The 22,500-nt window shown below is 39.0% G+C and overlaps 1 protein-coding gene across 1 annotated transcript in view; it reads left to right on the forward strand.

Annotated features, from left to right (window-relative positions):
* tubgcp4 (tubulin, gamma complex associated protein 4) overlaps window positions 1-22,500 on the forward strand; it is a 106,740-nt gene that overhangs the window by 29,181 nt on the left and 55,059 nt on the right. The window contains exons 2-4 of the mRNA XM_051920218.1: window positions 8,276-8,404; window positions 13,866-13,988; window positions 17,768-17,821. Of these exons, the coding sequence (XP_051776178.1) occupies window positions 8,276-8,404; window positions 13,866-13,988; window positions 17,768-17,821 (306 nt within the window). The remainder of the gene's footprint in view (window positions 1-8,275; window positions 8,405-13,865; window positions 13,989-17,767; window positions 17,822-22,500) is intronic.

Raw genomic sequence — 22,500 nt, forward strand, 5'->3', positions numbered from 1 at the left:
TACGCCAGCCTCTGGGCATTCCTTACCTCCACTTATCTAGTGAATGAGAGAACTACTTAATGAATTTAGATTGGGTTTTTTTTCTATAATTTGCTTGAACATTCCGTTTGATTTTGCAACTTCTCTCAATCGCACTAAGAATCATAGTTCGCTTGCAGGAGAGATATATTCGCGCTAATCCAAGACAGAGGCTGCGGGCCGAGGGGAAGGGGAAGCATGACATCAGGAGTACGGAGCCGGGCAGGGTCCTTCCCACTGTCCTGTTTCACTACTACGCAGGTGGAGCCGCAGGGGACGGCAAGTAATACATACATACATACATACATGTTCAATTAGATATTTAACAAGATAGCAGTGTACTACAGCAACAAGAAAACAGGACCACTTTACTGAACTCTGTAGCTAACTAGCCAGCCTACTCTTTATTAACACTAGAATTCCTGAAGCCTACTAAAAAACTCCAATGACTAATGGATCCCAGCATGTCCTTAAGCTTGAATATAGAATTTAGGACATTTAAGATGGAAACTTATATTTTCTGTTAGTCTATGGTGTGACAAGTTATTATTAAATTATTATTATTAAAATGATTTTTTTTTTTAGCTTTAGAGACATTAGAATTAAAAAAGTTAAAGTAAAACCTTATAAACTATTTTGGAATGTCAACTAGATCATTGGTTAATATTCCCTATCTATACTAATAAAAGGCAAAGCCCTCACTGACTGACTGACTGACTGACTGACTGACTGACTGACTGACTGACTGACTCATCACTAATTCTCCAACTTCCCGTGTAGGTGGAAGGCTGAAATTTGGCAGGCTCATTCCTTACAGTTTACTTACAAAAGTTAGGCAGGTTTCATTTAGAAATTCAAAGCGTAACGGTTATAACTGGAACCTCTTTTTTGTCCATATACTGTAATAGACTGCAGCTCGCTGGCCGTGGGAGGCGGAGTTGCGTATCGCGTCATCACGCCTCCCACATAATCACGTGACTGTGAATTTCCCATTGGGATTAATAAAGTATCTATCTATCTATCTATCTATCTAACTGACTGTGAACGCAGTACGTACAAAACAAGGAAGAGCCCCAAAGAGCGCTAAAGAAAACATTCATTACACAATTGAGAAGGCAGCGAAACAATAAGAAGCGAAGCACGGTGTAAACCGTAAGTTTAAATTAAGTTTATACAAACGCTCCCGCTGCCATTTGCAATACCATATTCGCGAGATACAAGTTTAATCAGAAGACACAAGGTATAAACGAGACTTTGGATGCCTTTGTAACGGAGTTAAAATTGCTGTAGCGAGAAACTTTTAAGTGCCGGGTCTTAGCTAACATTAAATAAAGCTGTGGACATCGCAACATCACACAAGAGAGCGGCTCACGTGAACTGACTGAACGCAGCACGTCGGAAACAAAGCACCGTGTAAACGTAAAGTTTAAATTAAGTTCATAGACCTATAAAAGGTTGCCATTGATTTGAGGCAAGATTGCTTTTCTCCTGTACAACTATACGTTGCATTCTCAAGAGTGTGCTTGCACGGCTTAGTCATATTACAACCGGAGTGCTGAACTGACAACGTGGTATACAAAGAGAACTATAACAATCCTAATAAACGAACAAAAAAACAGCGGAGAACCCATGGATTAAATAAAAAGGCTGCTTCCTTGGCGAAGCAAGGAAAAAGGAAGACCTTATATGGCGTTCGTTTATAAAACAGCGGAAAAGCTGTGTAAAGGCTGCTTCACAAAAAAACAGCAGAGTGCCTTATATGAGCAGGCAGTCAGCTAAAGAAGGGAATCAATAAATAACTATAATCATAATAAACGAACAAAAAATAGCGGAGAATCCGCGGACTACATAAAGGAAATGGGTACCTGACCAGAAAAGTGAGTCTGATATAGCTACACAATAACTATAACAATCGTAATAAACGAACAATAAAAGAATACACAACCGCTAAGCAAGGAGAAAGGACGGCCTTATATGGCATTCGTTTATAAAACAGCGGAGAGGCTGTATAAAGGCAGCTTCACAAAAAAACAGATCCTTAACAAATTGTTATTGGTAGACAATTTAAAAAGGTTTTCTTTTCTTCTTAATAAAAATTTAAAAGTAGTACTTCACCGCTGCCAAGCGCTGGGATTTGGCTATATATATATATATATATATATATATATATATATATATATATATATATATATATATATATATATGTAGATATATATGTAGATATATGTGAATGTATGTATGTATATATGTATGTCTATATATATATATATGTAGATATGTGTATATATATATATATATATATATATATATATATATATATATATATATATATATATATATATATATATATATATGTGTGTATATATATGTAGATATGTTTATATATATGTAGATATGTAAATATGTATATGTATATATATGTGTCTGTATGAATGTGTATATGTATATATGTATATATGTGTGTGTATGTATGTGTGTATATGTATGTGTATATATATGTTGATATGTGTATATGTAGATATGTATATATATGTATATTTGCATATGTATATATATGTTTACATAACCTCTTTAACACACTACTTCTCCGCTGCGAAGCGTGGGTATTTTGCTATATGTATATATATGTGGATGTGTATATGTATATATATATGTATATATGTAGATATGTGTATATGTAGATATGTATATATAAGTATATATGTTTATGTATATATATGTTTACATAACCTCTTTAACACACTACTTCTCCGCTGCGAAGCGCGGGTATTTTGCTAGTTTGTTAATAATTGATGCAATAGTGGCGAAGGAGAGACCTCATCAGAGCCTTAGTGCCATTAAATTGCTGGGTTTGGCACTAGAATGTAATGATGGGTCCTAGTGTGATTTATTGTGAATCCTGTGTGAGTGTTTAAAAACTCATGGTCCAGCTTAAAAAAACTTGGGTGGGTATTCTACAAAGATGTAATGGTTGACTATAGTTCAGCTATCTTAAATCCTGAAAAAGATTAACTACTTGTAGAACTTATGGTCAAGTTACAAATCACACACTTGATCACCAAACAAATGTTGGGTGATTCTCAATCACAGTGAAAACCTAAGACTTTAAAACAGTAGTGGCTGATATGTCAATTGATCCAGTATAGTGGATGATATTACAGTGGAACCTTGGGTCACGAACTTCTCGGAACATGTACAAATCGGGTTACGACTAAAAAGTTCGCCAAACTTTTATATCTGTTCACGACCACACACTCGGGTAACGAACAAGCCAGTTTCCCTTCTGGTTCGTACGTGCCGATGATTTCCGCACGTGTTCAGTCTCTCCCTGTACATTGTTCTTGGTCAGACGTGCGTGCATTCGCTGTGAACTCTTTGTGCTCTATTTCGTGTGCTTTTGCATTAATTTTGCAATTAACCATGGCCTCTAAGCAAGTAAAGAGTGGTAGTGTTGGTGAGAAGAAAGGTTCGAAGAAAATTGAAATCGAATTAAAGAAAGAAATTATTGAAACGTATAAGCATGTCTTACTGATCTTGCCGCCGAGTACAAGAAGTCAAAATCTACGATTTCGACTATTCTAAAGCAGAAAGAGGCCATTAAAGCAGCTGATGTTGCAAAAGGAGTTACAGTGTTAACCAAGCAGAAGCCTCAAGTGCTGGAAGAGGTGTAAAAACTGTTGCTAGTGTGGTTGAATGAGAAGCAACTTGCAGGGGATAGCGTAAGCGAGGCGATGTTATGCGAGAGAGCCAGGAAGATTCATGGCGATTTGCTGCAAAACTATCCTTCTACGAGTGGCGAAGGTGAGGAATTTAAAGCCAGTAGAGGATGGTTTGAAAAGTTCGCAAGAGAAGTGGCATTCATAATGTGGTAAGGCATGGAGAGGCTGCTAGTTCCAACGCTGAAGCTGTGAAAGAATTCGTGAAAAATTTCACAAAATTTGTGGAGGACGAAGGCTACATCCCGCAACAAGTGTTCAGCTGCGACAAGACCAGATGGTTCTGGAAGAGGATGCGGAAGAGGACCTACATTACCCAGGAAGAGAAGGCTATGCCTGGCCATAAACCAATGAAGGAGAGGTTAACCGTTTTGCTGTGTGCTAACTCTAGTGGTGATGTAAAAATCAAGCTGCTAGTCGTTTACCAATTTGAGAACCATCGTGCTTTCAAGCAGCACAATGTAAACAAAGCCAGACTGCCCGTGATGTGGAGGGCAAACACGAAGGGTTGAGTCACAAGTACCTTGTTTTTGGAATGGCTGCACGAGGCTTTCGCTCCTGCCAGGAAGCGATATCTTGAAGAGAATAATCTACCTGAAAAATGCCGCCTTCTGATGGACAATGCACCGGCACACCCTCCAAATTTGGTTGACGATATGGTCGAGGAGTACGACTTTATTAAGGTCGTGTCCCCCAAAACACGACTCCTCTTCTGCAGCCCTCATGGACCAGCAGGTTATCTCAAATTTTAAGAAACTGTACACCAAAGGACTATTCGCCAGGTGTTTCAGTGTGACCGAGGAGACATCTTTGACCCTGAAAGAGTTCTGGAAGAACCATTTTAATATCGTTCATTGCATCAAAATCATCGATAAAGCCTGGGAAGACGTCACATACCGGACCTTGAACGCAGCCTGATAGAAACTTTGGCCTGAATGTGTTCCTGAACAGGATTTAGAAAGATTTGAGCCTCCTGTTGTGGATGAGATTGTGTCCATGGGCAAGAGCATGGGTCTTGAAGTGGACAATGGGGACATCGAGGAGCTGGTCCTGGATCACAAGGAGGAGCTGACAACAGAGGAACTCGGTGAAAGTTGCTCACTGAGGAAGAGGAAAGGGCGGTTATAAAAAGTGATGCAATAAAAGCCGTCATGAAAAAATGGAACGAGTGCCAGGATTTTTTCGAGAAGAACCGCCCTGACAAAGCGGTTGCGAACAGATTGATAAACATGATGAACAACCATATCGTCTCGCATTTCCGAAAAATTTTAATGCGTAGGAAAAGGCAAGTCACATTAGACCGCTATTTTGAAAAGTCTGATCCACCAGCTAAACAGCTAAAAACACCAGAAACCCAAGAAATCACAAGAGAGAAAACACCTGAAGGAGAACATCCCTCCATCGCCCAGAGGGAATCTCCCTCAAAACTGTAACTTCCTCTCCACCCAGCTTCCTCCTCACTTCCTTCATGCCAGAACTGGACTCATGCAAGGTTAGTTTTCTTGGTTGTTTATGGTTAGCTTTTGTATAAATTAAGGATTTTTCAAATTTTCATTTTTTTCCCTGTGCATAAAACTCATTTAAAAAAAACGTGTTTACAGCGAGCGGTTCGTAAAGCTGTAGTGTGAACTCTTGCAATGTTAGTTTTCTCTGTTCAAGGTTTTCTCAGTGTTATTCAATATTTTTACATTTAGTTTACTATTAAACTGCATTCTATGGTATAATCAACTATTTTTGTGCTTAAAAATCTTAAAAAAAAAAAAAAAAAAAAAAAAATTTACATACAGTTCGTACGGTCTGGAACGGATTAATTGTATTTTCATACAATCCTATGGGGGAAATTAGTTTGGGTCTGTTATGGATTTTGAGAAAAATTACAAACACAATTACACATAAAACACAAAGTGTACATACAAAAGGAAATGTGGAATGTGAATTTCCATCCATCCTTCCATCCTCTTCCGCTTATCCGAGATCGGGTCATGGGGGCAGCAGCTTGAGCAGAGATGCCCAGACTTCCCTCTCCCCGCCACTTCTTCTAGCTTCTCCGGGGGAATCCCGAGGCATTCCCAGGCCAGCCAAGAGACATAGTCCCTCCAGCGTGTCCTGGATCTTCCCCGGGGCCGCCTCCTGGTTAGACGTGCCCGGAACACTTCACCAGGGAGGCATCCAGAAGGCATCCTGATCAGATGCACGAGCCACCTCATCTGACTTCTCTCGATGTGGAGGAGCAGTGGCTCTACTCTGAGCCCCTTCTGGATGACTGAGCTTCACACCCTATCTTTAAGGGAAAGCCCAGACATCTTGCGGAGGAAACTCATTTCAGCTGCTTGTATTCGCGATCTCGTTCTTTCGGTCACTACCCATAGCTCATGACTATGAGAGTAGGAGTGTAGATTGACTGGTAAATTGAGATCTTTGCCTTACAGCTCAGTTCCTTTTTTACCACGACAGACCGATGCAGAGCCCACATCACTGCGGACGCCACACCGATCCGCCTGTCGATCTCCTGCTCCGTTATTCCCTCACTCGTGAAGAAGACCCCGAGATACTTGAACTCCTCCACTTGGGGCAGGATCTTGCTCCTAAACCTGAGAGGGCACTCCACCCTTTTACGACTGAGGACCATGGTCTCGGATTTGGAGGTGCTGATTCCCATCCCAGCTGCTTCACACTCAGCTGCGAGGCGATCTAGAGAGAGCTGAAGATCACGGCCTGATGTAGCAAACAGGACAACATCATCTGCAAAGAGCAGTGAGCAGATCCTGAGCCCACCAAACCGGACCCCCTCAATGCCCTGGCTGCGCCTAGAAATTCTGTCCATAAAAGTTATGAACAGAATCGGTGACAAAGGGCAGCCTTGGCGGAGTCCAACTCTCACTGAAAACGGGTTTGACTTACTGCAGGCGATGCGGACCAAGCTCTGACACCGGTTATACAGGGACCGAACAGCCCTTATCAGGGGGTCCAGGACCCTCATACTCTCGGAGCACCCACCACAGGATTCCCCGAGGGACATGGTCGAACGCCTTTTCCAATTCCACAAAACACATGTAGGCTGGTTGGGCAAACTCCCATGCACCCTCCAGGACCCTGCCAAGGGTGTAGAGCTGGTCCACTGTTCTGCGACCAGGACGAAAAGCACACTGTTCCTCCTGAATCCGAGGTTCGACTATCTGATAGACCCTCCTCTCCAGGACCCCCGAATAGATGAGCACAGAAATCCAATAACAAAACACCGCTCGGGTTCAGATCGGGGTGGGTGGGGGGTATTCCTCCCAATCACGCCCTTCCAGGTCCCACTGTCATTGCCCACGTGAGCATTGAAGTCTGCCAGCAGAATGAGGGAGTCCCCAGAAGGTATGCCCTCTAGGGACTCCAAAAAGGGTGGGTACTCCAAACTGCTGTTTGGCGCATATGCATAAACTACAGTCAGGACCCATCCCCCCACCTGAAGGCGGAGGGAGGCTACCCTCTCGTCCACTGGGGTAAACCCCAATGAACAGGCTTCAAGTCGGGGGCAATAAGTATGCCCACACCCGCTTGGCGCCTCTCACCGGGGACAACTCCAGAGTGGTAGAGAGTCCAGCCCCTCTCAAGGAGATTGGTTCCAGAGTCCAAGCTGTGTGTCGAGGTGAGCCCGACTATATCTAGCCAGAACCTCTCGACCTCGCACACTAGCTCAGGCTCCTTCCCCTTCAGAGAGGTGACATTCCACGTCCCAAGAGCCAGCTTCTGTAGCCGAGGATCGGACTGCCAAGGTCCCCGCCTTCGGCCACCGCCCAACTCACACTGCACCCGACCTCCTTGGCCCCTCCTACAGGTGGTGAGCCCATGGGAAGGGGGAGCCACATTGCCTCTTTGGGCTTTACCCAGCCGAGCCCCATGGGTGCAGGCCTGGCCACCAGGCGCTCGCCATCGAGCCCCACCTCCAGGCCTGGCTCCAGTGGGGGCCCCGGTGACCCATGTCCGGGCGAGGAAAAATGCCGTCCAAATTTTTTGTTTCATAGGAGGTTTACTGAACCGCTCGTTGTCTCATCCCTCACCTAGGACCAGTTTGCCTAGGAGATAGAGAAGGTGTACTTTCTAACTGTGCACAGCTTTTTTAAGTGTTGGTGGATGAGAGGTAAGTTTATGCTAATTACATTAACTGGTAATACATTTGTTATTTACTTTAATACTGAAAATTACATGCAAATACTTTATGCCTGCATCTACGGACAGAATGTTTAGTTATATTATCATTTTTGGTCATACTGCCCAGTCCTACTTAAAAATTAATTGTGGGGTACTATTTTGTTTATTTAAAGTAAATTTACATAATTATTTTATACAATTATGTACAGTTTCAGGTTTATAAATTATATGGTAGTGTCAAACACTGTTAATAAGGTAGACACTATATGAAATTAGCTGTTTATCGCAAAAAGAACTGTTGCAAATGTGTTTTTCATTTTAAGGATTTAGGAAAATTCTGTTTACGAGTATTCAACTTGAAGCTGTACTCTGTAACTTAATGTTTGATATTCTCTATTCTTCAGGTGTCTCAGGACCTGCCTTTCCTCCATCCTAGTGAGACCAGTGTTCTGAATCGTCTGTGCAAATTGGGAACTGACTATATACGCTTTACTGAATTCATAGAGCAGCACACAGGACATGTACACCAGCAAGTAAGACATCTAACTTTTACAAATAACCAGAATTTACACTGGGTTTTATAGACTCAAATCAAATGTATGTTTTTATTATATTATAGTAATAATAAGAGCAGCATACTACTCAAAACGCGGAGCGCCCAGACTCTAACCCGGAACCTTTTGGTTATAAGACAGCATTTCTTACCTGTGCACCATCCAAGAATACATGTCAACTTTCTGACTTACATAGATCGTTGTAGACACGGAACACACATGAAATGTATGTATTCCAAATAACAATATATCATTTATCCCTATACAACTCCAGGCACCTCACACCCAGATAAACACACTTGAGGTTTGAGAATTTTGCGACTGACTTTAGTTCCGGCGATGGGGAACTCGGATAGCAGGCTGCTTGTGCTGATTGACACTTTTGCAAAACAAAACACACTGATGGAGAGATGTGAAGGAATTTTAGGTGGCCCAGGATTACGAGATGACGATTTACACAACCCAGTGAATACTTTTTATCACAATTTCAGATTTTCAAAGTATCATGAGCATACCACATTCTGACGGCCAAATTTTCATGATGCCTGATGGCAGCGCTGCCTTTATGAAGGCTGTCCAGGTATGTCCAGGTCCAGGTCAGCTGCAAATTTGGGTTTTCTTTTTACTTTTTTATTCTGTCATGGTGGAACAAACATGAGACATTAGAAGGATATGCCTGTTTTCTGTTTGTGTGGTCCAAAACATGGACTTTTCTTTCTGCCTCACACTTGCATTGTACATTGCGCACACAAGAACCAGCTTGGTTTTGCCCGAGTAAGCTGCTGACTATTATGAATATGTCAGTGGGGTTGTTAAAGTATGTGACCAGTGGTCATGAGAGTTTGCCACAACTGCCCCCAAATCTTTTAAGAATATTCAAAAATAGCCTGTATTTGAAAAATTCCTGGAAAAGTCATGTATTTTACAGTTGTTAGTGTTGAATTTTCATAAGTTGAAGTTTTAATGCCCTAATAAAGAGTGCAAGAGTCCTGTAATGCAAATAATGACCGGGAGACACAAACACTCTAGGCTTTTAATTTAACTGGTAATATGCAATATCTTAAAGAAGATCGGACATACCTGTTTGTTTATCACAGCAGATCTGTAAATGTGAATTTTACTTTATGGAAACTAATTCTAGTTTATTATTGGTTTGAGTTGTTCAATATGAGGTTTCATTACAATGGATAACTGTGACCCTCACCAGGAAAGTGGTTTGAGATGATGAGCTGTTTCCAGTATACCAGCTGATATGGCATACTAGACGAATATGGTCTTATAATATTGATGTTGGAGGGGAAAATTTTTTTTTTTCCAGTACTCCAAAATTATTGGAAAACTTGTCAAAACATTGTAGCGTAAAGAAAAAAACCTACAAATGTGTATGCAAAAGGAAATGGGAAATATAATTTTATGTTGTTTTTTTTTATAAATAATGTCTTTGTGTGTGGACTTGTATTTGAACTGTATGTAATAAGTAAACCTATGTTCTTAAGAATATTAACCATATTGATGTGCAGCTCAACTTGATTTTTTTAGTCAGTGCTGGTTCTATGTCTCCATGACTCTGCATTTGGTTAAGCAAAGTTGACTGGAAGAGAAGCTAGAATAAAGCTGTGTGTTGTCGTTTGTCTGCTGGGTGTTTGGGTGAGTAAGTGAACGAGAAAGAAGCTTGACCTTACTTGGTTCTCGTCAGAGAAATGAATACCGGCTATGAACTTAAATAGAAGAGAATTAAGCAGCAATTTCAAGAATAAGAGAATTTGCTTATTTGTTAAAGTAAATTTTAGTCTGAGAAGTATATGTTAGGAAGGTGTTTTACAAAAACTTTCAGTTTGTGCAGGAAATCTTTGAATTTGTGCAGGAAAATTACCAAGTAGTGTGGTAGACAGCAGGACTTTAGGGGATTTTCCAACCCAGAGCTGTAATCAGCAGTGGTAATCACTGTACCGCCATTTATTTATTTTATTGGCTTGGTGTGGCAACATAACATTGTGTACAAAGTCATGGAAGTTCTGGTAGCATGACTTATGACTTAAGCTTTTATTTTTATTTTTTTTTTTTTACCTCACAGATGGAGACCCCTGTTCTACACTCTCACATTACACCAATTTTGTGTCACCAATCCAAAGAAAGAGTGCCAGTTTATAGTTTTATGTTTTCCCTAAGCTTGTTAAGGAGAGAAATCAGGAAGAGGTATAGCTCCACTAAAGGATTATCCATCTATTTACTAACCTATATACAATAACCCATATACAATGAGCCATTTACTAAAACAAATATGTAAGCTTCCTTTAAAGAGGTATGTGTTAACTACAACTTTCAGCAGTATCCAAAAATAAATAAAAAAAAATGTTGAAATAGTACATGGTGCAAAGTGAGCATTGGATCTGCAGCAATATCTGGAAATTAAAAATTTAAAGTACACTTCTGCTATTTTTGCAGGCCTTGTATGTGATGAACCAACTCTGCTTTTGTACCGAGTCAAAAATGGGCTCATGTTGGGATGTTGTTCGAACATATATATATATATATATATATATATTTTTTCTGGAGAATTCTCAGTTCCCTACCACACTCTTACAAAAAAAATATGAATTGGCTGCTGTTTAAAATCATTCAAAGGTGATTTAAATATGAAATAGACAGTGTATATACAGTAATCCCTCCTCCATCGCGGGGGTTGCGTTCCAGAGCCACCCGCGAAATAAGAAAATTCGCGAAGTAGAAACCATATGTTTATATGGTTATTTTTAGATTGTCATGCTTGGGTCACAGATTTGCGCAGAAACACAGGAGGTTGTAGAGAGACAGGAACGTTATTCAAACACTGCAAACAAACATTTGTCTCTTTTTCAAAAGTTTAAACTGTGCTCCATGACAAGACAGAGATGATAGTTCTGTCTCACAATTAAAAGAATGCAAACATATCTTCCTCTTCAAAGGAAACAGAGAGGAAAGCAAACAAATCAATAGGGCTGTTTGGCTTAAGTATGTGAAGCACCGCCGGTACAAAGCTGTTGAAGGCGGCAGCTCACACCCCCTCTGTCAGGAGCAGAGAGAGAGAGAGAAAAACAAAGTCAAAAATCAATACGTGCCCTTTGAGCTTTTAAGTATGCGAAGCACCGTGCAGCATACTTAAAAGCTGCACACAGAAGGTAGCGATGTGAAGATAATCTTTCAGCATTTTTAGACGAGTGTCCGTATCGTCTAGGTGTGCGAACAGCCCCCCTGCTCACACCCCCTACGTCAGGATCACAGATAGTCAGCGCAAGAGAGAGAGAAAGAAAAGTAAGTTGGGTAGCTTCTCAGCCATCTGCCAATAGCGTCCCTTGTATGAAATCAACTGGGCAAACCAACTGAGGAAGCATGTACCAGAAATTAAAAGACCCATTGTCCTCAGAAATCCGCGAACCAGCAAAAAATCCGCGATATATATTTAAATATGCTTACATATAAAATCCGCGATAGAGTGAAGCCGCGAAAGGCGAAGCGCGATATAGCGAGGGATCACTGCAAACATTTTATATTTGCATTTTATGTATACACAGTTAAGGTTTTTATTCTACAAACAAACCGAAATACAAGTTCTCTAACAATCTGAGTCCGTTTCCTGAATTTCTATATTACTGGTGCACAAAAATGCTTCAGTCTGTTTTAGATCAATTTAACAACGCTTAGTTGAGTTTCAGCACTGTTCGGGTGGGAGTAGTTTTACATCAGGATAAGGAGTAAAGTAAATATTACTGGAGAATGCCTGTAATTTTAGTTCTGTTCGAGTTGCCCATGGCAGTAACTACATGGACTGTGCATTCACGTCTGAGTCAAAGTTACAGAGATGTTTTCCTTGTATAAAAAAATAACCCCAGGTTAAACTAGTTCCACCAGTAATTCTTGTTTGAGCTATTTGAATGGGAGTAAAATGACAGAGATCCTTGAGTAATAATTTCTTTACCCAGTACTTGAATTGGAGGGGGTACTTTTATTTGTATGCTCTGAATAATGGATGGTAAGGAGGTAGCGAGGTGGTGCTCTGTCATCCAAAGGCATACTGATATGCTCAGTTTATATGTAAAAGCAGGTGGGTGCAATGCTGTCCCCCTTAGAGGTGTGAACGGACATATTGGCCTTATAAATTGTTAATGTGATCTGAAGTGACGGTGCGCATTAACAGTGGGGAATGGGGAAATGCCAATGCAGAGTACAGACGATGCCGAGCACCTCCTGTTATTAAAAGTAGTTCTGTCTGAATAGATCTTAAAAATTAAAGGTCCTCTGGTAGTTATTACTTTATGCCACCTACTAGTGTAAAATTAATCCTGTAGAATGTTGAAAATATACAGGAAAGTTTAAATGAAGGTGCCACAATCCATGTGTCCTTGACTCCTGCTGCACACTTTTTTTTTTTTTTTGTGCACAGTGTTGCCAGGTACTGGAAATATCTCCAACCCAATAACAGTTTGAAAACCTGCCTAATGGTGCTGTGGTCCAGGCCAGTGAAAGATGCTGTTGATGACTGGGGGTAGTGTTTGGGTTGCTGATGTAGTTTTACCTATATTCATGTCTCTGGGTTGTTCCTTCTTGGGAGTTTTTCTGCTATCAACGTTCCCCCTTTTAGTGTTGCCGTTTGGGCAGCAGTACTTAAATTTTAAAATAGCCCAAAAAATACACACTGTCAAATCAAAAGTTTTTGCATGCACAAAGATTTAAAAAATAGACCAATTTGTCATGAGAAATCTTCTTGTACAACTCCGCTGAACTGCTGATTTACATATTCTACAGTGGTGCTTTCTGGTCAAGAGCAGCAGACACAAGAAGGTGACAACCTATGTATGCAACCTTAACGAAATGTAAACAATGGAAAAGAATAAATACATTCCTAAGTAATAAATATGGCATAATTATAAAATATTGATTTAAAAAATTATGTTGACTGTTCTTGGAAGAAGTAAGAAAGAGTGTTACCAAACAAATATGTTTGGGAAATTAGTGCATTAAAATTTGGAATTTTGTGTGAATTAATACCTTTTTGCGGAAAATGCACAATCCTGCAATGAATTTCAAACCCTGTAGTTTATTTGATTATATTAAATGTAAATGTTCGAAAGCTTACTATAGTTTGTTGTAAACTAGAATTTTGTAGCTTTTTATGTGAAATGAAGTTAAACCATTGCTCTTTTTTATTGTGTTTGTGATTGATTTAATTAAAAACTGCTAATAATAAAAAAATGTTTAAAATGTTTTATTCTGTTTTACCATTTTAAGTTTTGCTCCCATTCACAAACATAATCAAAACATTTCATATTTTTATGTGTATGTTAAGATTTCCTTTATTAAAAACAGAGTATATTAATACTTTGTTTATATTTTAAAGATTGAAGGTTCAGAAGTGTACACAGTAGCTGTCCATTATATTTCCTTTATGATTCTTTTCACACAGGAACATCATGGTTCCCAGCAAATACAGTCAGGGCTACATGGGATTTACTTGAGAGCTTTTTGTACAGGACTTGACTCTATGTTGCAGCCGTACCGTCAGGCCTTGTTGGACCTTGAGCAAGAGGTAGGTGCTTTCAGTAGGAACTTCCTTTACCTTGACCGTTTCTCTATTAAGGTATTCTAAGTATATGTATTTTTTTTTAATGGAGAAAAAAATATCACTGAATTAGGCATGTGTTTAGTACAATACACAATCTATATATATATAATTCACTAAGCCGCTGACAAGTAGCCACCCATGGAAAGCACGCAAGACAGCCACGCCCACTGTATATAATTCACTAAGCCGCTGACAAGTAGCCACCCATGGAAAGCATGCAAGACAGCCATGCCCACCAATTCTAAGACCATTGGATACGACGACAACTCACAGAGCCACGCCCACCAACTCGGACGAAACAACTCGCAACATCGGGCGTCATTCACGTTCGTCTCTGCTAGACTCCACATGCACCTCTGAACCACGTTGACTTTTCATTAGTCAACCTCAGTAGAACCTCGGTTCACACAGAGGCAGCGCGAGAGAGAGACAGAGGCACACACACAGGCAGCGCCAGAGAGAGACAGAGGCACACACACAGGCAGTGCGAGAGAGAGCCGTGCACACACACAGGCAGCACCAGAGAGAGACAGAGGCACACACACAGGCAGCGCCAGAGAGAGACAGTGGCACACACACAGGCAGCGCCAGAGAGAGACAGCCGCTCACACACACAGGCAGCGCCAGAGAGAGACAGCCGCTCACACACACAGGCAGCGCCAGAGAGAGACAGCCGCTCACACACACAGGCAGCGCCAGAGAGAGACAGAGGCACACACACAGGCAGCGCGAGAGAGAGACAGAGGCACACACACAGGCAGCGCGCGAGAGAGAGAGGGAGCTGGACTCATAAGGTAGGAAGGCAGTTAAAGAATGCACTGGGCTTGATTTTGTTTTCACTTCTGTTTACAGCGATCGGTTCGTAGTGTGCATTGTTGCAATGTTACTTTTCTTGGTGGTTTATTAAATTACGGATTTTTTCAAATGTTAATTTTTTTCCCTGTGCTTAAAACTCATTAAAAAAAAAAAAGTGTTTTTAGCCAGCGGTTGGTAGCGCTATAGCACAAACTATTGCAGTGTTAATTTTCTGTTGTTCAAGGTTTTCTCAGTGTTATTCAATGTTTTTACATTTAGTTTACTATTACGCTGTGCATTCTATGGTTTAATTAACTATATTTGTGCTTAAAAGCTTAAAATATATATTTACATACAGTTCATACAGTCTGGAACTGATTAATTGTATTTACATACAATCCTATGGGAGAAATTACTTCGGTTCACGACCAAATCGGTTTACGACCAGAGTTTTGGAATGAATTATGGTCGTGAACCAAGGTTCCACTGTATTCTTTTCGGTTATGACGCACGACCGCGTCCACTATCGCAAACTGTTTTACACACCATGGTCTTAGAGTTGGTGGGCGGGTCTCCGTGAGTTTCTCATGCGAGCGGGCACATGACCAGGCGGTGTGTATGCTTCGAGAACGAGGGTGGACGTGGCAGGACTTTCTAAGAAGAGGCATGTTTGTCACAGATGTGAATCGCTGTATGCGGCGTGTAAAACAGTTGGTTTGTCGCGAATGTGAATCGCTGTATGCAGCATGTAAAACAGTTTGCGAGGGGTATCCCATGGTCTTACAGTTGGTGGGCGGGTCTCTGTTAGTTGCTCTTGCGAGCGGGCACATGACCAGGCAGTGTGTATGCTTCGAGAGCGAGGGTGGATGCGCCAGCACCATCTAAGAAGAATCATATTTGTCGCGGATGTGAATCGATGTATGCAGCGTGTAAAACAGTTTGCGAGGGGTATTCCATGGTCTTAGCAGTGTCTATACTTCGATGTGAATCGCTGTATGTAGCATGTAAAACGCTGTATTGTATGTTGCCCTCTCCAGAGTTACATCTTTTCATTCACCTACAGTCGTATCCTCAAAACCAACCCCATTTGGACAACTGTGTCTTTCAGGAAGTGTTCACCCATCAATACATAATTATGTGGCGTATGATACGCCACGGGTTGGCTAGTACAATTTATTTTTGTATAGCCCAAAATCCTACAAGAAGTGCTGCAATGGGCTTTAACAGGCCCTGCCTTTTGACAGCCCCCCCAGCCTTGACTAAATAAGAAGACAAGGAAAAACTCCCAAAAAAAAAAAAAAAAAAAAACCCTTGTAGGGAAAAAATGGAGGAAACCTTGGGAAAGGCAGTTCAAAGAGAGACCCCTTTCCAGGTAGGTTGGGCGTGCGGTGGGTGTCAGAAAGAAGGGGGTCAATACAATACAATACACAGAACAGAACAAATCCTCAATACAGTATAAAAAATAAAAAATTTTAGAAGTACGGAGCAGAATTTAACAGTAGATGATATCACATAATATGATTTAGGATTAGTAGTAATTATACTGATGACAAAGTCATTCATAAAGATTAAGATTCAAAATCAAGGTGTTGGCTAAAGCATAAAGTTTTGTCCATGCCTGCTGAGAAGCATTGTTACTTCTAGAGATATCAGAAGGGAAGATATCGGTTCCTAAACAAGTATCTGACTTACCAAAGCACAGTTGTTTTCTTCTATAGATAAGTCAGACTGTTAGAACTATTTATGATACTATTACATTGGCATTCCATAATTAGATTTTTTTCACTTTGTGGGTAACATTCAGCTTTTCCAGCCTCATTGTACAAGAGAAAAACATTGTTTATAAATGTCATATAGCACTTGCTGTAGTTGTAGTGTCCCCCTATTATATCATAGTAGCTTTGCAAAAGCAAATGAAAAGGTGAAAGTGCAATGCAGGACTCATTTGAATAACCAAAGTCTTGACTTGCAACAAGCATCAAGTCGTTGTACCTTTAACTGTGGAAAGATTGTATTTTCCTCTGAGTCATTAAAGAAAGTGTTGCAATTTTTGCACTTCTTTATATTTCAAACTATAGTTACGCAAATTTTATATCTAATAAACCATTTTTCACCAGTTAGAAGCTGGAGACAGTGGCTTTCTTGATCTGTCTGAATTCTATACAATTATCCTGTTTAGTAAAGTAATTTTAATAGTTTTGCAGGAAATTTATATTTTGGATGTTATATTTTTGAAATCCTGTTTTCATTAGTCTTCAACATGTTTCAGTGTGTTGTGGAAACAGTTGTAAGAGCCTCATGGAAATTGGAAGTACATAGCAAAAATACAAAATATGACATGTGAAGCAAGCATATCCTACAAACCACAGAATTGAATTCATTAGAATTGAAGACACATAGTGGTTTTATTTTATCTCAGCCATCCTTTATTAGCATTAGTTATTTAAAAAATACAAGTCAAATCCAGCCTTTAAATCAACTATTAATGATACATTATGTATGGAGAAAAAGCTTTATTTTCATGAATTGGTTCCATGTATTTCTCACCACTGAGTTAGTGTCTTTAATTGGTGGAGTGGTTTGCATGATTAATGATCCCCTGAGCAAGCCACGTTTTGTTTTATAAACCCCTATTTTTACATAGAAATCTGCGTATATATATTTCAGGCTTCTTTTCATATGTACACATGTTTTATAAACCTAACCCTAGATCTGCATGATCAGCGGAAGAAAAAAATGGAGTGATGCAGACTTCAATCATAAACTGCAACTCTTTCTTGTCACTCTTTCTGAGCATTTTCAGCATTGCATTTTGTTTGATAATGTCAAAAGCAGGAGTTAAAATTACTTGTGAATAAGCAAAACTCTATTTACTTGAGGTTTTCTTAACAATTTTATAACATTTTAATTTTAGCTTGTTTTCAAAATGTTTTTTTCTTCTTTTATAGTTCCTTGCAGATCCTCATCTCTCCATCTCACATGTAACTTACACACTTGATCAGGTAAAGTGTTTTAATTCTGAATTATAAGTACTTCAGTGACATACTAGTTAAAGGAGATTGACAATCTTACAACTTATGTTTAATGTTTTCAAAACCCAGTTAAAAAGGTTTATTACTAGATAGTTGTCAAGGTGGATATAGTTCATCTATTTTGGTTTGATTAAAAATTAACAAGTCCATTTTTTATAAAGTGTTACAATGATGAAAGTCATGTCTATTGAAAATGTTAATGGGTGATTTTTTTTACCTAAACTAGGGGGCTTCGCCCCCTGCTCGCTTTGCTCGCCAACCCCCGTGTTTGGTTTTCCGGATACACACTTTTTAGATTTTTTTTTTCTTTGAATTGTTGCTATTTCATTAGTTTCACTTTTATTTCAGAACTTCTGTAAAAACAATATTTGTAATCTTGTGAGTCCCAATATGCTGAATCTTTTTAATGAGGTCAGGATAGGTTTCTCTGTTTGGAATTTCAGCACAGACAAAACGATCTATATCATCAGCAGTTAATAATTTTTTTTTTTTTTTTACAAAGTAAAAAAGTAAGTAGAGTTCTGCATTGGACTCCTGTCTGTAAAGTCGTGCTATTTTCCTCTCACAGTTCCAAAAGTACATGGGGTTACCAAGGTGATACCCCAGCTTTTGTCTAGGTTTTTGTACAAGGGCTAGACAGAATGTTTTTGACTCCTGGGGTAAATGTAGCTTTTTAAATAAGCAGACAGATAAATATATACAGTGCATCCAGAAAGTATTCACAGTGCATCACTTTTTCCACATTTTGTTATATTACAGCCTTATTCTAAAATGGATTAAATTCATTTTTTTCCTCAGAATTCTACACACAACACCCCATAATGACAATGTGAAAAACGTTTACTTGAGATTTTTGCAAATTTATTAAAAATAAAAAAATCGAGAAAGCACATTTACGTAAGTATTCACAGCCTTTGCCGTGAAACTCAAAATTGAGCTCAGGTGCATCCTGTTTCCCCTGATCATCCTTGAGATGTTTCTGCAGCTTAATTGGAGTCCACCTGTGGTAAATTCAGTTGACTGGACATGATTTGGGAAGGCACACACCTGTCTATATAAGGTCCCACAGTTGACAGTTCATGTCAGAGCACAAACCAAGCATGAAGTCAAAAGAATTGTCTGTAGTCCTACGAGACAGGATTGTCTTGAGACACAAATCTGGGGAAGGTTACAGAAAAATTTCTGCTGCTTTGAAGGTCCCAATGAGCACAGTGGCCTCCATCATCCGTAAGTGGAAGAAGTTCGAAACCACCAGGACTCTTCCTAGAGCTGGCCGGCCATCTAAACTGAGTGATCGGAGGAGAAGGGCCTTAGTCAGGGAGGTGACCAAGAACCCGATGGTCATTCTGTCAGAGCTCCAGAGGTCCTCTGTGGAGAGAGGAGAACCTTCCAGAAGGACAACCATCTCTGCAGCAATCCACCAATCAGGCCAAAGGTGCATCAACAAAGTATTGAGCAAAGGCTGTGAATACTTATGTACATGTGATTTCTCAGTTTTTTTATTTTTAATAATTTTGCAAAAACCTCAAGTAAACTTTTTTCACGTTGTCATTATGGGGTGTTGTGTGTAGAATTCTGAGGAAAAAAATGAATTTAATCCATTTTGGAATAAGGCTGTAACATAACAAAATGTGGAAAAAGTGATGCGCTGTCAATACTTTCCAGATGCACTGTATACATGAACAAAGTAACCAATAAATGCATGTGCGGTAAACTCCGTTTTTGAAATTCTCAAGATTCTTTATTTGTCACATGCATAGTTATACAGGACAACAAGCGGTGAAATGCATCCTGATCCGCTTATCAAAAACTGTGCAAAGTTAGAAGAATATCAGTTAGATTAACAAAAAGTCATAGATTGAAAGGTAATATAGTAGAACATATACTATACTATAGTACTAGTACTATAGTATAGTACTAGTATAGTATATAGTATAGTATAGTACTAGTACTATAGTAGAACATAATAAATAAGTACAATTATGTGAATAAAGTAGAATTAAGTGTTAAGGTGCAATAGTGTAGTAATTATTGTGCAAAACCAAAGTTAGACTGGTGCATAGTTAAATGAGGCAGTTTGTGTGTTTGCGCTACTGCGATCTTTACTTTCTTTTTTTTTTATTTTCTAATTTTCCTACTTTCATATCCTTTAACTTTCTCCACATGTGTATAGCGCCGTTTTTTTTTTTTTTTTTTTTTTTTTTGAGCCTTTCTAATGTCCCTTGTTTCATCGTCTCTAACCTGCTCTGCCTGTGTTTAGCGTCAACGTTTGTAAACGTCTTTATGAAGTTCTACTTTCTTTTATTCATTGTCTTTTAATTCTGAGCCGGATTGGACATGCTTTTTTTCAATTCCACTTGTTCTGGGCTGATAATTTCTTTCCTTATTTTCTGAATTTACATCTCGATTATTCTTTTTTGCTCTTTTTTTCTGTCCAACGCATTTGAGTCTCTTTTCTCCGCGGTGCTTTCTTCTTCGCTTAGATGTCGACATTTAATTTATAACGTACCTTATACGCTTTATATGCGCTGAAAGCCCTGGATCTGTGTGTGCTCAAATCCTTCACAAGCCTGAATGTTTTGCTGCCTATTGTCCTATTTGATAGATTGTAAGTAGGGCGTGTCTTTGGTCTTGCGGGTCTTTAAAATGTCACATATCGTGTATTGTGAAATTTCACTGGTATTGGCATTGAAAACAGAAATTCTGGTATTATAACATTACACAAGTAGAGAGATTGTTAATAATGTGCTTACATGCAACATGAAATAGGGTAAAAGGAGTCATTATCAATTCCAGTCTATTTCATCATTTTGTATAAATCTATCCATCTATTTTTCTTTCTTACCAATGTCAAATACATTTCATGCAAATGAGAATGATATGGAAAACTCTGTAAATCTTTCCCATGGTTAATAAAAGTAACACTGTAAGGGACACTTCATGGGCTGTTAGTTCCAGAGCACAGTCTATGCAACAGAGGAGAAACATAAATAGCCAAAGAAATAAACTAGTGTGTGATGTGTCCTTAGCATTAGGTATTCATTTATATTTCAGGCGGTCCACACACCCAATTTTCCTTTACAATGGTGGTCCAAGCAATCGTCATATCTAAGAATTGTGAATAATTAATGCAAAACTTATTTACTTATTATTTGACTGTTAAGCATCATGTGAAGTCAGGTATATTTCCACATTTTTATGGTGGATACTTAGTTCTTCCAGATTGCTTAAGTGAGCATTTTAATTGTAGGAAAATAAGCAACAACAGTTAGCTATTTTTCAAATTTTTATAAATTCTAATGTTCTGAGTAATTATAAGAAAGCAGAATGTAGAGCTGAGGTACCTTTCTGATAGCATAACAGGTATGGTGTCTTAAAGTAATTGTTGGAAATAAAAATAAAAGTGTCACTGAAGTGGCTTGCTTGGCCTGAGAATCCCTCTGGACCTCTCCCCATTTTTTGTTTTCCCATTATTTCTCTTATTCACTTTGAAAAATTAACATAAGTTTGTCCTGCAAATATTTTAAATCTTGGCAAGAATTGAGTCAGTGCAACTCTCAAACACACATGCAAATGATAGTTGGTGATTGTTGAACAGTATTTATTTATGATCATGTTTCGTTATTTAGAATGCTGGCTCACATTGATATGTGAATCCAAACATAGTCAAGATATATACTGCCACTTTGGCAAGACCAGAAATAACACTGTTATTATAAGCTGTTATTAGTTAACAAACTCCCTGTAGCCTTAGATTTAGGTCATTAAGGTGTGATTTTATGTCCATCAAAATACATTAATATCCATTTTCCTCTCATGTTGCAAAAAATATGTAAGTCAATTTTGCCTTTTTTATCTTCCTCATACATACTGTGAAATCTTACTTTCTCTTGAATGGCCCAAAAACACTCCAACACTCTGACGTTATTGTATAGAAGTATGTCATTTGCACTTGCTGCAACTATTTTCAGGAATTATCTTTGCAAGTGAAGCTGATGAGATGGTTATGCCTGAAGATAATTTATTAGTTTCAGATAGGCTGATGTTTAATTTAGTGATTAGAGGCTTTTTGTGTTGTCCCTAAGTGAACAATCATTTGCATATTGTTGGGATGTAAATTAATTGATTAGGACCCTTGTTGATTAGTCGAAGAGTTAATTTATTTTAACTTCAGGTTGTGCTTCTTCAAACTACAGTACTTGTTTAGTTTCATGGTGACATTTTGCATTACCCTTTTTTACAATAGCTATGACTCTGAACATATCAAACACTTTGGTCTTGTACTTAATTCAGGGACAACAAACACATATTTGTTGGTCCAATCATCTTTGAAAACTCAGTTCTCAATGTCAACCTTTTTTTTCCTTGGATCATCCAATCATTTGGTCTTACCCATGTTTCTCCTCACAAACATTCTACTTTATAAGAGGCACAAAATAACTCTGATGAATGATGTTTGCTATAGTTTTATGCCAAATGATTGGCTGAACTGAGCATTAAAATTTAAATAATACATGTGATTGGATAAAAATAAAAGTTACACTGGTTCTCCACAAAGCTCCAACTGGAGAATCAAAACAGCGGCCTTTAAAATATCATGTTTGTACAGACAAGACATTATGGAAAGTGTTTATATATATATATATATA

Source organism: Erpetoichthys calabaricus, chromosome 17 (genome assembly GCF_900747795.2).
Source record: "Erpetoichthys calabaricus chromosome 17, fErpCal1.3, whole genome shotgun sequence".
NCBI classification, from domain to species: domain Eukaryota; kingdom Metazoa; phylum Chordata; class Cladistia; order Polypteriformes; family Polypteridae; genus Erpetoichthys; species Erpetoichthys calabaricus.